This window comes from Myotis nattereri (assembly GCF_964212035.1).
Source record: "Myotis nattereri genome assembly, chromosome: 7".
Classification (NCBI taxonomy): domain Eukaryota; kingdom Metazoa; phylum Chordata; class Mammalia; order Chiroptera; family Vespertilionidae; genus Myotis; species Myotis nattereri.
In genome coordinates, this window is record NC_138082.1 from 42,455,388 (window position 1) to 42,472,130 (window position 16,743).

Here is a 16,743-nt window from a genome sequence, read left to right on the forward strand (position 1 = left end):
TCTTAAATGGTAATCTGCTCAAGGCTTTCATCACCTTGTAATCATTCACATTTCCCAAGAGTATACTCATTAGGAACATTTTTCCTATGACCAGGTTTACCATGTAGTTAGCAAAATAATCTTGGGTGTAGAAACACAAACTACTTGCCTGAGAAAAGACACTGTTTACTTCATGTATGAAGCTCAGAAAGTGACTCTCAGAAAGATCAAGTAAATATAGCAGCCATATAGTTGTTCAAAGTTTATTTTTATGTGCATACAAGTTTCAAGAAAACAAAACTTTCAAGATACAGAGTATAACATATCAAATGGAGTCATTCAGAATTATTTCAATTTGTACATAAACAACAGTATAAAGTACATGTACAAGATACATTATATAATTTGTTTTGAGGTTTCAAAAGCAGTGTTTTGGTTTTAAAATTTTGATACCATTCACATATCATTCAAGTAACAGATTTCAAAAGTTAAATTTTTTAATAACAACTAAATTAACACATAACTCTAAGACAATCTAATAGATGAGCTGCCTTTAGCACGATCTTCAAAATAGTGCTGTTCAATTCTTCTACAAAAAGCAAGAAGGTTGCTATAGTTTTTCACCTTCTCAGAAAGTTCATCATTGGTCAATTGTGTGGTAAGAATGGTGTACAGATGGCCAAATACCAGTGCATCTAGTTCAGTAGGCCTAAAACAAAAGTAGAAATGAGAGTAACATAGTGTTTAACTTGTATGGTAGGGTATATACTATTTTTAAAAACATTTTATTCATCTATTTAAAAGAAAAAATCATAGAAATTCTACCCAACTTGATAGAATTTATTGTTTTAACTTAGAGTAAGATATGAAAAAATAATTTTAAACTATGATTTGCTAGTGTGTGGCTTGCTTTTTTGAATTAGTAGTATTTAAATGTGTTAAAATAATATTGGTATGTTTGATCATATTCGTTTTATTTATTAGTTTGTTCACTAGATAAATACAGCATGTTGCCAATGTGCCAGAACCGTGCCAGATGTTAGAGATAAAAACAAGAAAGATATTCTAAAACATAGACACAAATTACCACAACAGAATTTAGTAAATGTGTTAATAGATGCATAGACAAAATGTTGGCAAAGCACAGAGAATTTCACTGTGGTGCCGGGACAACAAAATGATACCTGATTACCCAGTCATATACTAACAATATATCATTTTAATTTGACCATTTTTAAAGTGACTTAACTTTAAAAATGAAGTTGGCTTCAACAAAAATTTTTCCAGGGGGCTTTCCCTATAAAAAAATGAAATTTATCTACCTCACAACTAATGGCCTATAAGTGGGGCATCACCAATCTATATTACATTAAGATAACCATGATAATTATGAACTATTGGTAATTACTGCGATTAGTCCTACAGAGATACAAGTTTTTGAGAAAACATGTGTTAGTCCACCTAAACGTGAAAAAATGTTACAGTAATCTGGTTTGGCAGAATAGATTGGGGGGGGTCTATCAAATCTAAGTTTGAATCCTAAAGTTGCCACTTAGATTGGGGGGGGTCTATCAAATCTAAGTTTGAATCCTAAAGCTGCCACTTACTTACTAGCTATATGGCCTTAATCACTATTGATGAATGAGCTCATGCAGTTCCATGGCTTTAAATGTCTCTTTATACCGCTAATTCCCAAATATTTATCTCCAGTTCTAGTCTTTCCCCTAAATTCCAGAATCATATATTCAATGATCAATAAAAAGGTGATACCACACTAAAACTACAACTAACACCCCTCCCCCTCGATTATACTTCAAGCTATTTAAAGGTAACACTGCACATATCTTGATATCCCCAGTTCTTAGTAAAATATCTGAGGAACTGAATCTGTATTTGGTGAAAGAATGAAATAAAAAGAAAGCATCTTTCCTAAGTTATGTAAAATACTTAATTTTTCAAAGTCTCTTTCTCTCTTTTGACACATTCATGAAGTTTTCATCAAAGTCAGATACACAGTTGATGGCCATGTTTAAGCCGGAAGACAATAGGATGGTTTCAAAAAACCACAAGTGTCCTTGGACTTAATAGAAATATAATTCTATCAGTATAAATGGACTATCAAGGGGGGAGGGCAGGAAGAGATTAACCAAAGAACTTATATAAGCACTAGAGGCCCGGTGCACGAACTCATGTACCGGTGGGGTACCTTGGCCTGGCCTGCGCTCTCTCGCAATCCAGGAACCCTTCAGGGACGCCAGAGAGTCGTTTTTGGCCTGATCCCCGCAGGCCAGGTTGAGGGACCCCACAGGTGCAGGAATCGTGTACCGGGCCTCTAGTATGCATATAAGATCTTTGGTTAGTCTCTTCCCGCCCCCTCCCTTCCCTCTGAGATTCATCAGTCTAATCCATGTTTCCATGCCTGTGGTTTCTGCTCGTGTTGAGCATCTGTCCCCTGGTGGTCAGTGCATGTCATAGCTACCGGCTGGTCGCTTAGGCTTTTATATATATACTAGAGGCCCGGCGCACAAAAATTTGTGCACTGGGGGGAGGGGGGCCCCTCAGCCCAGCCTGTGCCCTCTCGCAATCTGGGACCCCTTGGGGGATATCCACCTGCTGGCTTAGGCCCGCTCCCCAGGGGATTGGGCCTAAACTGGCAGTCAAACATCCCTCTGGCAGCCTGGGAGTCCTCGGGGGATGTCCACTTGCCAGCAGGGAGCAGGCCTAAGCTGCAGTCGGAGATCCTTAGCTGCTGAGGAGGCAGGAGAGGCTCCTGCCACCACCGCTGTGCTGGCAGCCGTCAGCCTGGCTTGTGGCTGAGCAGAGCTCCCCCTGTGGGAGCACACTGACCACCAGGGAGCAGCTCCTGCATTGAGCATCTGCCCCCTGGTGGTCAGTGTGTTTCATAGTGACCAGTCATTCCCAGTTGTTCTGCTGTTAGGGTCACTTTGCATATTACCCTTTTATTATATAGGATAGAAGCTTAGTGCATGGGTGGGGGCCAGCTGGCTTGCCCTGAAGGGTGTCCCGGATCAGGGTGCGGATCCCTCTGGGGTGCCTGGACAGCCTGAGTAAGGGGCTGAGGGCTGTTTTCAGGCTGGCCACACCCCCTTCAGAGTGGGGGTCCCTATTGGGGTGCCTGGCCAGCCTAGGTGAGGGGCTGATGGCTGTTTGCAGGCTGGCCAAGCCCCCCAGCAAGGACCCTCACCCCATGGGGGTGTGGCCAGCCTGGGTGAGGGGCTGAGGGCCATTTTCAGGCTGCCCATAGCCCCTTCAGGGTGGGGGTGGGGGTCCCGCTGGGGTGCCTGGCCAACCTGGGTGAGGGGCTGATGGCTGTTTTCAGGCTGGCCACACCCCCCGGAGACCCAAGCTTCCAGCCTCTCCTTTTTTATTTTATTTTTTTTGGCGAGCTGGAAGCAGGTATTTGGGATTTATTTATCTTCTATAATTGAAACTTTGTAGCCTTGAGCGGAGCCCAGGGCAGGCCACGGCAAGCAGGGAGCTTGGCTTCCTCCATCACCGGGGGGCAACCCAAGCCTCCTGCTCGCTCCAGCTCCGTGGCCGCTGCCATCTTAGTTGAGTTAATTTGCATACTCACTCCTGATTGGCTGGTGGGCGTGGCTTGTGGGTGTAGTGGAGTGATGGTTAATTTGCATCTTTCTCTTTTATTAGTGTAGATAGATAACCCATGGACACAGACAGTACAGAAGGCCTTGGGGTGGGGGTGGGGGTCAATGAGTGGAATAAAGGGGGCAGCTGTAATACTTTCAACAAAAAAGATAAATTTTAAAAATATATACCCCCAAAAAAAGAACAAATAAAAAACAGATCCCTGGAAAGAACCAAGGATGTAGAACAAGCATGTCAAACTTGCAAGCCTCGTTTAAATAAACTGTAGAAGGTGGATAAATGTAGAGCCTTGGCACTTTGTGAGAACTAAAATAAACATCAACACTTCCATATCCCTAAACATATTTCTTAAAAGATTTATCTTATCTTACCAATGCAAAATTTATCTTTCTAATCCTTTTTTTTATGGTGAACTACCCTTTGCTTCTTATACTCGAGCCTTAAAAAGTTGAATACATTCCCTGATGAAACTTCCAGTAGTGTAGATAGCATCCACTAAATGGTCTGAATGAGTTGGAAGTATACACGTATGTTTAACCTACTGTGGTCTAGAAATGCCTCTGAATTGTACAAAATGTTCTTAGCTGCAAATATACATCCACATAACTCAAAAGGTGCTGAATTACATATGGATAACAAGCACACAAAAACTGATCTGAAGTTACATAAAAATAGTAGTTTTGTGGCCAGTTACTCTAGAACAAGCATGTCAAACTCAAAGGCTAACATGGGCCAAATAAACAAGGTTTAAGATTATGTGAGCCGCAAAAAAACAAAAGCTTCAATTTTCATAGAAACATAGGTTTATTTCAAAAAGTACAGTACAAAAAATAAAAGAACAAGAGCAATGATAAAATTAATGTTTTCTTCCTGACACTTGGCCTCTCTTCTCTGCTACTATCTTTCCTACTTCAGGGGAAATCTTGTTCAGAGATTACTTTTAAAACTGAACCAAGGTGAATGTCAGTAATTCTGGATCTGATCTGACAGGAGATTTATTTCCTTTCATAATTGTAAATTACTGCTCACACCGTTATATTGGCTGGGCCGCAAAAATATTCACTGTGGGTTGCATGTGGCCCACGGGCCACAAGTTTGATATGCTTGCTCTAGAACAGCGGTTTTCAACCTGTGAGTCACAACCCCTTTGGCAGTCGAACAACCATTTCACAGAGGTCGCCTAAGACCATCCTGCATATCAGATATTTACATTACGATTCATAACAGTAGCAACATTACAGTTATGAAGTAGCAACGAAAATAATTTTATGGTTGGGTCACAACATGAGGAACTGTATTTAAAGGACCAGAAGGTTGAGCACCACTGCTCTAGAACATCTAGGGAAGTAGAATAAATACACCAAATCAAACAAAACACACATACACACAAACTTTAATGAGTATTTGTTGCCATCCTTACAAATTTCAGCAATTACTTATATTTATTGACTCTGATATAAGTAAATTACCAATTCCCTCAATTCTTTCTTCTTAAAAGTATGCTTATAGTAGTGATTAACATAACTGTACACTATTATTAAAACTCATAGAACTATGTACATAAAAGTGTCAATTTTACTATATGTAAATTATACCACAATAAACTTAACTTTAAAAAAGCAACAAACTCAGAAAAATGTTTGCAACTCATATGTAAGACAAGCACAAAAAATACACTTTACCCAATATTTCTACTGAATTATTTAATCAAGCCAAAATCCTTAATACTTCCCATTTTAATTACCTTTCCTATATCATATGGACAAGAAACATAACATTTGCACCCTTCTATTTACTAAGTAGTTGGTGGATTGTAATTTGGATATAGATAACAATTCTCCTACTATGACTTTTAACATCTTTCATATATATTATTGCATTTATTTTTATACACTTTTTATTAGAAAAATATTCCAGAGTGACAAATATATTTTTAAAGTCCTAAGCAATGTGTTGCCTTCTTATTATTCTTTCTGCATTTCTGTTGGTTAGCTACTATTTTTTCATGTGAGTATTAAAATAAAAACAGCACTGTAAATGTGAATATTTTCCTAACCTTCCCCATTTAAATTGTTTGCACTAATCTTTTTTTGCTTTACTTATTATCTATACTAATAAAAGGGTAATATGCTAATTAGACTGATGTCTTCCAGATGACCTTTCTGCTAAAACTGGGCCCAGGTGAAGCTGCCCAGGGTCCTGGGCGCCTGCAGCCAGCCCAGGCGAAGCCGCCCACAGTCTTGGGTGCCTGCAGCTGCGGCTAGCCTGGGAGAAGCCACCTGTGGTCCCAGGTGCCTGCAGCTGGCCAGAGGGAGGGAAGCCCAGGTCCTGGGTACCTGTGGCCAGCTGGAGAAGGGAAGCCTGGGTCTGGGTGCAGGGACCAAGGCAGAGGCAGTTAGGGGGAATCAGGCTGGCAAGGGAGCAGTTAGGGGCGATCATGCAGGCAGGCAGAGGGGTTAGGGGCGATCAAGCAGGCAGGCAGGCAAGCGATTAGGAGCCAGCAGTTCCAGATTGCGAGATGGATGTCCAACTGCCGGTTTAGGCCTGATCCTGCAGTGATCGGGCCTAAACCGGCAGTCAGACATCCCCTGAGGGGTCCCAGATTGGAGAGGGTGCAGGCCGGGGTGAGGGATCCCCCCGCCCCTGCACAAATTTCATGCACTGGGCGTCTAGTGATTCCATACTTTTCTTTCTGTGGCAATCAGTCTGGTTTCAAAAAGATGAATTTTGTCTGAGTGTTCCTTAATCTTTCTTTCAAATTACACTACTAACTTGTCATGACTTCAGACCACTAGAAATAATCTACATATCCTTTCTTTAAATACTGGCCACTAATCTTTAGGAGAGTCATTCAAGTTTGTAAATCAAGCCCCTTGCCATCAACCTTTTCTATATTTTGTGTGTGAATATTTTTGAGCTATTTTCCCTTCATTTTCTTAACTGGTGATTTCTTAATTGAACAAACCTCAATAAAATCTTATTCCTTCCTGAAACTTTTCATCTTAAGATTCCCAAGTATAATTCTTGCACCATTTCTTCAATATACTTTCCCATCTGTATATGAAAGTATATTTTCAAATTTTACCATTTACTTAATGGTTACTAGCAATATTTTTTCTTCTTAAAATCTAACTCCTTTTCCAATTCCTCATTCACCTTAACCTAGTTTAACCAACATTTATTGAGCTGCTTCTAGCTAACAGGCTTTGTTTGGAAAACACAGACCTGCAAGGAGGTCATAAATACTTTGGAATACTATAATTCTTTCTTGATTAAAATATTTCTTGATTTAAAACATTTTTTCTACTATTTCTTCTCCTTTATTAAAAAGGTCACATATAAATATCACTTTAAGTTTTCAGTTTTCATTCCAAGTCTAGACTTGAAGGGAACTAATGGCCATGTGGTCTTTGTTTAGGTATCTTAACAGATCACACATCAGCAAGATAGCGTAGTACCAATTTTGGTTTTGTTGCATTTCAGAAATAAGACTTAAGATATTTAAAAGCTACCAACACTATATATTTGAAGGAATAAAAGCCACATATTTTAGTATCATTCATTTTCTTCTGCCTTTCCACCATTTAAGCTTCCTTGTCTTCTTTTCCCAATTACTATTCTTGCTGCAAATCTCCCTCAACTACCCTTTTTCCCTTTCTCTCATTAAGTAAAGCTATTGGGCTTCTTTCATGAGCTCTCTCAACAACCCCAGTAGGAAAGCAAGGAGAAAATTTTATTCTAATTTAAGAGGGTAAGGAGAGGACACATAGGAGAGTCAAGAATAGAATTCAGGGCCTCTAACTTGGAATCCAGTATTATATATCTTGACTTAAGCCAGTGCTCTTTTCACTACTCTTACAAAGTAAATATGCCTGCAATAGATAAAGGAATGAGAAAAGTTTTGGCACAACAAAATGCAAATACAAGTTACCTTTTCCTAAATGTAATTTTCTTTCATGTTAATATTAATAAAACAGTTGGGTGAAATTAAAATTAAAAACCAAACCGATTCTTTAATCATAACTGTTAAGGAAAAATGTTTATCTAGGTCTCATATAAGGTAAAATTATTTCAAATACCTATACTTAATATCAATTAAACTGTTCCTTGATAGGAAACCTCTTTGGTTTTGCAACTGTTCTAGATTTTTTATTTTTCATTACAAGTTTAAATATAATTGTACCCTTATGAAAAAAAATATTTTTTTAAAATATGTTTTATTGATTTTAGAGAGAGAGGAAGGGAGAGGGAGAGTGAAAAAGAGAAACATCAATGTGTGAGAGAAACATCGATTGGTTGCCTCCCATACACATCATGACCCGGGACCGAATCCCACACTGGCCAGGGCAGAAAAGAAAGTTTTAATATTTTCACTAAGTCACATGCCAAATGTTACCTGGTTACTAAATCTTTGACAATGAGTTTAAATGAAAAGAAAAATAAGTTCGATCTATCCTCCCAAGAAGACAGCATGTATAACAAAACTAAATCCTAACACACAAGATGCACTTTAAACAGTAAAATGCACCCCTTCTGAGCTTCTCAACTCCTAGAGCTTTTGAACTCTTATGACCTTCCTTCAGAGATATTAATATCTTTACCCAAAAGATGTTTGATAAGGCTATAGAAAATGAGTGCCTATAAGACATAATAAATAATAGCAAATAAAGGTTTATAAAAAATTATCAATCTAGCCCTGGCTGGTGTTCTCAGTGGTTAGAGCACTAGCTTTGATCCATGGCCCATTGGGGAATGTGCAGGAGGCAACCAATCAATGTGTCCCTCTTGCATCAATATTTCTCTTCTCTTCCCCAATCTCCTTCCATTCTTTCTAAAAATCAATGAAAAAATATCCTCAGGTGAGGATTAAAAAAAATTATCAATCTAAAAAGCAAGAAAATTTTATTAAAAAGCCAAGAAAAGGTTAGAATTTCTAAGCAAACCATTGAGATTAAACTGCTAATTTAATTCCATCTTAAACTGGATCACAGGATAGCTGATCCTGGTACACTAAAAGTATAACTTAAAAAAAAAATCATTTTTTGTCTACATTAGATATTTTTCTCCAAATTACCAAAAAAGAAAAAAATCTGTCTTAATGAAACATGAATTAAACTATATACATAAATATTTAATCTATATCCTTCACATTCTCTCTACGCTTTACAAATATTTTCACTACTTTAAAAGATAAGTTCATAATCGTGCTTGTCTACCCAACAGTATTTTTCATTGCTTAACTTTTATTCACTTTTCTAGTCTTAGAGCATCACCCTACATAGACAAGTGTGGTTACACTTCATACGTTAATAGTACTTTGCAAGCTTAGAATTCTGTTAATTAAGATGTCGTAGAAAAACTAAGATGGCAGCATAGATAAACACCGGGAAATAGTCGCCCCCACACAACAATTGAAAATTAGCCCAAAGGATGGAGCAAACATCGTCCAAAACAACAGGAAGGCTGGCTGAGTGTAATTTCTACAACTAGAAGAAAAGAAAAGCACGCTGAGAGCCAGAGGAGCTGCGGAGGCTGAGTGCAGAGGTACGCAGCGGCTCACGCGCGCGGAAAGGGGGTGGCACCTGAGGACGCGGCTGTCTTTTTGAATCACAAGCTCCCGACTGCTCTGATCTCCGGTTCTGGGAAGTCTCTGGGGACCCAGGACTCATACGGGCAGAGGCTGCTCTCTCAGGCGGCAGTGGGCGAACTTGGGGGCAGATTTCCCTCGGAGGTGCTTGCAGCCATTGCCGGGACACTGAGACGCGCGACTCCGGGCGCGGAGAATCAGCCATAGCTTCTTTCCCCGCCCTTTTGACTCCCTGAGACCCCGCCCCACCCGGGCTGCGCAGAGGCTTTTGCATGTGAATGCCCCAGAACTTTGCAACCTGATAATTACCTAACTGCAGCCGGGCCAGCCAGACCCGGAACTTCCAAGAGAAGGCCCAAGGCCCCGCAGCGGCTAGCATTGCTTCACAGCTGAGCCTCTTCGTAGTTCCTGCTGTGTGGCCTCAGGCAGGGGCTGAATTAGCACCTCCTTAGATCCAGGAGCCACTGTACCCAGTGGTCAGAGGGGGTCCATTCTCCCACTTCAGACACAGCTGCTTCCCACAGCCAATTGGCCTGGAGGTCAATTCCTCCCAGTGATCCTACAACAAGCGAGGCACCAAGAGTTCACCAAGAGTGTCCACCCCAGGTAACTGGGGAGGCTGAGCCACTGGGCCCTACAGGACACCTGGCGCGCAGGCCACTCTATCAACACAGGGAAGCAGCCAAAATGCGGAGACAAAGAAACAGGTCACAATTGGCAGAAACGGAGGAGGACAGACGACTGGATATAGAGTTCAAGGCCACGTTTATAAGGTTTGTCAAGAATTTTATGGAAACCGCCGATAAATTTAATGAATCCCTCAAGGAGTATGGTGAGACCATGGAGGTCATGAAAAAGGACCAATTAGAAATTATGCATACACTGACTGAAATAAAGAATACTTTACAGAGATCCAACAGCAGACAAGAGGATCCCAAGAATCAAGTCAAAGATTTGAAATGCAAAGAAACAAAAAATACCCAACCGAAAAAGAAAAAAGAAAAGAGATTCAAAAAATATGAAGATAGTGTAAGGAACCTCTGGGACAACTTCAAGCGTACCAACATCAGAATTATAGGGGTACCAGAAGGAGAGAGAGGGCAAGATATTGAAAACCTTTTTGAAGAAATAATGACAGAAAACTTCCCCCACCTGGTGAAAGAAATGGACTTACAAGTCCAGGAAGCGCAGAGAACCCCAAACAAAAGGAATCCAAAGAGGACCACACCAAGACACATCATAATTAAAATGCCAAGAGCAAAAGATAAAGAGAGAATCTTAAAAGCAGCAAGAGAAAGACAGTCAGTTACCTACAAGGGAGTACCCATCCGACTGTCAGCTGATTTCTCAACAGAAACCATGCAGGCCAGAAGAGAGTGGCAAGAAATATTCAAAGAGATGAATAGCAAGAACCTGCAACCAAGATTACTTTATCCAGCAAAGCTATCATTCAGAATGGAAGGTCAGATAAAGAGCTTCACGGATAAGAAAAAGCTAAAGGAGTTCATCACCACCAAACCAGCATTATATGAAATGCTGAAAGGTATTCTTTAAGAAGAGGAAGAAGAAAAAGGAACTCTTACCATTTGCCACAGCATGGATGGAACTGGAGAGCAGATAAATACCACAAGATCTCACTTATTTGTGGAATATAATGAATAACATAAACTGATGAACAAGGACTGATCCAGAGACGGAGAGGCATTGATTGGACTGTCGGGCCTTGGAGGGAAGGTAGGGGAGGGTGGGGGCAAGGGGGAAAGATCAACCAAAGGACTTATATGCAAGCATATAGGCCTAACCAATGGACACGGACAACGGGGGGGTGAGGGGGTGAGCGGGGAGAGGGGGGGTAGAGGGTACACATATGTAATATCTTAATCAATAAAAAATATTAAAAAAAAAAAAAAGATGTCGTATTTCGCCTCGGCCAGGTGGTTCAATTGGTTGAGGCATTGTCCCATACACCAAAACGGTTGCTGGTTCGATTCCCAGTCAGGATACATACCTAGGTTTTGGGCGGGTATGGGAGACAACTAATGGATGTTTCTCTCTCACATTGATGTTTCTCTCTCTTTTTCTCCACCTTCCTTTCTCTAAAATCAATAAAAACACAACCTCGGGTGAGGATTTTTAAAAAAAAAAAAGTCATTATTTCCATACACAGCACCTTGAACTACCTCTAGTAGAACCTCTATCATATCATACACTAATGACTGGTTTATATATTTGCCCTTTAGAGAAATTCTCAGTCTCCCAGAGCCTAACACTTTGCCTGACACCTATGAGGTGCTAAGTAAATGTTCAATAAAAGCAAAAATAAACTTAAATACAACTAAATTTTTTCACAAATATTTCTTGATAAAACAATTCCTCTATGATTAAATAAGTTTGTAACCTAACAATATAGAAAAGAAACTAACTTTAAAAAAATAAAGTTTCTTACTGCTTATTGAAGAAATATGGCTGTGTTCCCAGTCTTTGAGAAAGAGCTTGACAGCACTGGTCAACATCTTCCAAGACCTAATATAGGCAATAGACCCCAAAGAAAAATATTTAAATTAGCAAAACAATAAAATGTGTCTAAAACTATTTATAATACAGTTTATAACAAAAATATAAATTTACAGGTAATCTTTTATAATATATTTAAATCTGCCAATAGGTCACATATAAAATATAAATAATATTTCCTATAGAAGACCTACAAAGAAAATTTGAGAGCTAATTTCCTTTAAATGCAAGTACACTTAAGTTACTTATAAGGATTACTATCAAGTACGCTTTTACCTTAAAACTTTACTCCATACAAAAACTGTTTTTGCTGAATCCAATGATTTTACAAATATTAAAAAAACCTGCTTCATAAAAATGACACTGCTGACCTACCATGAGCAAAAGCATTTCAATTGTTTTTCCACTAGTAGAGATGGATTTTACTTACTCCATCCCTATTCACTTACTCAAGATCCCTTACGGCCAATAGCACACACACATAAGTGAGTTGTCAGGCTAAGACTAGGGGTAGCCTTATAAAAGAGACATTAATTAGTCTAATGATATTTAAACTCATGACCTTGATAAGATCTGTATTTTTTAATCTTGCTACTTCAGTACATTTAAGACCAAAATCTTTAAAAATATATATTAAGCACTGTATTTAACATGGTGTTTTTTAAGCCCTGATATTGTAGATCAATATTTATTGGCATAAAAGATGCCCACAATATGTTGTTAAATGGGAAAAACATCAGGTTATAGAGTGGGCAGGTATAATATGATCCCATTTAAGGAAAATATTATTAAGAAACATATAGAATAATGTTCTCCAAATAGTTAACAGTGGCTATTTCTAAGTGGTAGTATTTCAGGCCATTTTTATTTCCTTTTTTAGCTTTTCTGTATTATATAATTTGTTTTACAATCAGCATGTGATTTTTATAAAATTACAAATCAGCATGTCAAAGAAAATAAGAGCAAATGTTTTGTTAGTTTTTTATTATGTTGGGATTTTTTAAGAACTATCAATACAAAAAAATGAATTTAATACTTTAAAGGTTTATCTTAAATGCATTAAGGGGTTGTGAACTTCAATCTGAACTGACCTGGTCCAGAGTCTTCTTACCCCATCCAATAGCTTTCATCTTACGTTTGACTTCCCACTGTTTCTGATAGGCCAAAATACGATTCAGAGGCCAAGGGTAAGGAGATCCATATCTAGCATGTGTGATCTAAAGCAAGAAGATTTTGTTAAAAACATGATTCTTCCTAAAAACAAAGCCTCTTTTTCACAAATAGAATTCTAAAGGAAACAGACTGTCAGAGAACACAAATAGAGTAACCTGGAAAAAAAATACAGAGCTTGCAATCTAAAAAATTAAATTTTAAAACATTCCTTTTAAAAATATATAAACTTTTATGTACTTCGCAACCAGTTATATCAAACAATGACACATAGCTTCCCTAAAATGTATGTGCAAGCAAAATTAAAGTAAGTGAAAAACTAAAGCACTAATGGTATAAACCACAATGTTTCATTTATGAGCAGGGACTTACAATTCTGAACAAAAGTATTTTCTCATTAAATTTTAATTAAGATAAATGCTGCAGAACCACTCACCTCCCCTACTGTAGCTTCATCACACCACTGGAGATACAACTAGGAACAAAAGAAACAGTCACAAAAACTTTAGAATACCAGAGAAAATGGTTAAAAAGAAAGTTATTTCTTGCCATGGTAATTTTTTATAAGCCAACTTTATAAAAGTCACATATGTGAGGGGCTTTTATCTTCACTAATGTTGCTATATATAAGTATTAAATTTAATGGTGGTACTTAATAAAAAGATTTTTTATTCATATAGTAACATCTCCAAATACCATTAAAGTATTTTACAGATATTATTTAAGTACACTTAACAAGGCCAAATAAAATGATAAGTGAGCAAGAATCATTGCTTTTTATAAACAGAAAATTAGAAGTGAAAATGTCAGGCAATTTGTTCAAAGATAATGATCAAATAATTTGGGTAAGCATCCTAGCCCTTGAATTGCTTGACTATTTTCCTATTTCTCAGTAACTTTAGATAACCCATAAGAAAAGATTATCTTTTATGAAAGAAATAGCTTATTTTTAAGGCCTATTATTTTCTATTATACCTCTGCAGTCAACAGCATATTGTTGACTAATTCCATGTAGGCTTTCATTTCTGCTTTTTGGACTTCATCCAACCCATCACTAAGAGAATGGCCCTAAAGGGAATTTAAAAAAATTTAAGAGCATCATATTAAACATACAAAAACTTTCAGTTATGTTACTATCAAGTAATATAACATCAATCCTTTTACTGCGAATGTCCAATGGATTAATTTCCAAAATGTTTCCGAAAAAAATATCAAAAAATTATTTTATACTCTTGCTACAACATATTAATAAGTCGTATTTGTAATTCTAAAATGATTCTTTCAATGGATAAAATTACGTTATCAACTATTTCACAAAAGAAGAAAACAACAATGGTCTATAAACCTTATTACTTTAAGAGACTAATCTTATTAATAATAAAATAAATGCCAAAAGATTGACATGTGTTACTTATAAAATGGTCAAAGATAAATAAAGGTATAGGGAAATAGATACTAATTTTTAAAATCTACACTATAGTAATGAGTGAATGCGTAAAATGATATAACCTTTAGTTCAATCTGGCAATCTGTTTTACGATTTTAAATTGCATACCCTAATATCACAATACCACTCTTAGGAATTTAACCTAAGGAAATAATCTGACAAGTGTATAAATGTGTATGTACAAGAATATTTCTCGTAGCACTCAATAACAGCGAAGAATTGGCAACTTGCAACGTAAGTGTCCATCAGTAAAGACAATAAATTATTATATATCCATATAATAAAACACTAGACAATTTAAAAGGGTAATTTATATATATATATATATATATAGGTATACACATATGTAAATTTATATATATAGTCATTACTATGGAAAAATTTCCAAGCATATTGATGATTTTAAAAAACAGGTTGCAAAATAACTAATAATAGTATGATCTATATTTTTCTATATATACAAAAAAAAAGTCAGGAAGGGTTTCCCCAAAATGTTAATGGAGGCTGTCCTTTAATAACTATTAAAATCTAAACTGAATAATTCAAATGAATAAATTAATACATTCAACTTCTAAACAGATCCTATATCTCCCTTCTTAAAGGTTAACTTGATATTTTTTAAAAACTTAACAGTTTTCACTCATGGCCAAAATTCTCATAAGCATATTACAAAATTACCTACCATTTTGTAAAAATCAAATTACCTCTTTTGCCAATGATTTTCATTATTTAAAAAACTTGGGAGGTTGGGGGTTAATGGGGGGGATGAGGACACATTTGTAATACCTTAACTAATAATAATAAAAAAAAAAAAAAAACTTGCACTTTAGAAATATTTCTCCAATAGTTTATACTGGCATTTTCTAAAACCCGGTTAAAATCAATGTAAATGTTAAGATATGCTAAGAAATAATGAATGACTTATTTGAGTGGCTGTAATCAAATGCACTTAGTATCTTTTTTATTACCTTGGCTTTAACGAATTGGACTATTGGACCAAGTTCTGATACTACTTGATTTCCTACATGAATAAAAGGTACTTTACCTGTTGAAGAAAAAAAAAGTGTGAAAACACTTTTAGCATATTAAAGTTTGTGCTACTACACATAGGAAATTAACACAAAACTGAGACATGTTTTAATAATACAGAATACCAGAAAACTATAACTTTTGAAAATTAGAGTTGAATGTGTATGTTAAATTCTATGCATTTTTAAATACTGATTACTTACTAATTTAAAAAAAAAGACAAAAGAACTATTTGAATTATTCATTTACAGAATTCTCACTTATATATAACAACAGATCACCATAGTTCCTTTTCAGAGCTAATACTAACAAATCACTCTATAGTCGTAAATATTAATTATTCAAATTACATGAAGCAAGCCCAGATACTGGTTCATGAACACTGATAGATTTCAAAGCAATTCAACTGGCCTTCTCTTCAATCTATATTTTAAACTACACTTAAGAAAACTTCTTTTTGTGTTTTCTACTTTCAAGTCTCAGATATTCATTAAGGTCGATATTTTAAGTACATAATGGTGTATTAATAAATGTCTTTGAATCAGAAATATCAGGAATTAAGAGTATTAACAATCCTTGAAAGTATGTTAGTTTATGAATTATAATATAAAGTATGTTTCCAACATATATTGGAAAAAAGAACAAGTAGGATACTTATAAAAACTGGCTTTTCTAAATAAATGTCATGTTAAAAAATTATTTCATTCCTATAAGCACTAATAGTTGATGAAATTATCAGAGATGATGAGAACAAAATAATCTCCAAGTAGCAATAAAGTTTACCCCCAAAACCAGAGAATAAACCTTGCTGTCAAGCCTAGTTCAAATAGAGTTCACATTAACAGCAGGTTTCTTCATGGTCCTTTTCAATAGATTCACCGCTCTCTGGCTCAGTTAGCCTGAGGGTAATGGATGAGGTGCAAAGCACCAACAAAAGCTTCATCTGCATCCATAGGATAACACATTACAAAGGAAAGTCAGGCCTCTTGGAACACAACTCAATAGATGTATTTAGAAGACATATCCATGTCACCAACATAGAAACACTGAATTCAGCATTCTTCTACTGTTTTATAAACCTTGCAATAAAAATAAAAGTTTACTATCTGGTTAAGCATTAGGGCATATTGTTTTTTAGTACAGATCCTCTGAGATAAAATAATCTTAGAATAAAAACTATTTATTAATGAATGCCTAGACCAGTGGTTCTCAACCTTCCTAATGCTGCGACCCTTTAATACAGTTCCTCATGTTGTGGTGAACCCCAACCATAAAATTATTTTCATTGCTACTTCATAACTGTAATTTTGCTACTGTAAACAATATGTAATTATATATGTGTTTTCCGATGGTCTTAAGTGACCCCTGTGAAAGGGTCGTTCGACCCCCA

At 36.8% G+C, this 16,743-nt stretch overlaps 1 protein-coding gene across 1 annotated transcript in view; it reads right to left on the bottom strand.

Moving 5' to 3' along the window:
• Window positions 1–228: 228 nt before the first annotated feature.
• MTX2 (metaxin 2) overlaps window positions 229–16,743 on the bottom strand; it is a 66,284-nt gene continuing 49,769 nt past the window's right edge. The window contains exons 5-10 of the mRNA XM_081095621.1: window positions 15,293–15,369; window positions 13,853–13,945; window positions 13,314–13,352; window positions 12,799–12,924; window positions 11,640–11,716; window positions 229–688 (exon numbers count right to left, since the gene is read on the bottom strand). Coding sequence (XP_080951747.1) covers window positions 505–688; window positions 11,640–11,716; window positions 12,799–12,924; window positions 13,314–13,352; window positions 13,853–13,945; window positions 15,293–15,369 — 596 coding nt within the window. The 3' untranslated portion in view covers window positions 229–504. The remainder of the gene's footprint in view (window positions 689–11,639; window positions 11,717–12,798; window positions 12,925–13,313; window positions 13,353–13,852; window positions 13,946–15,292; window positions 15,370–16,743) is intronic.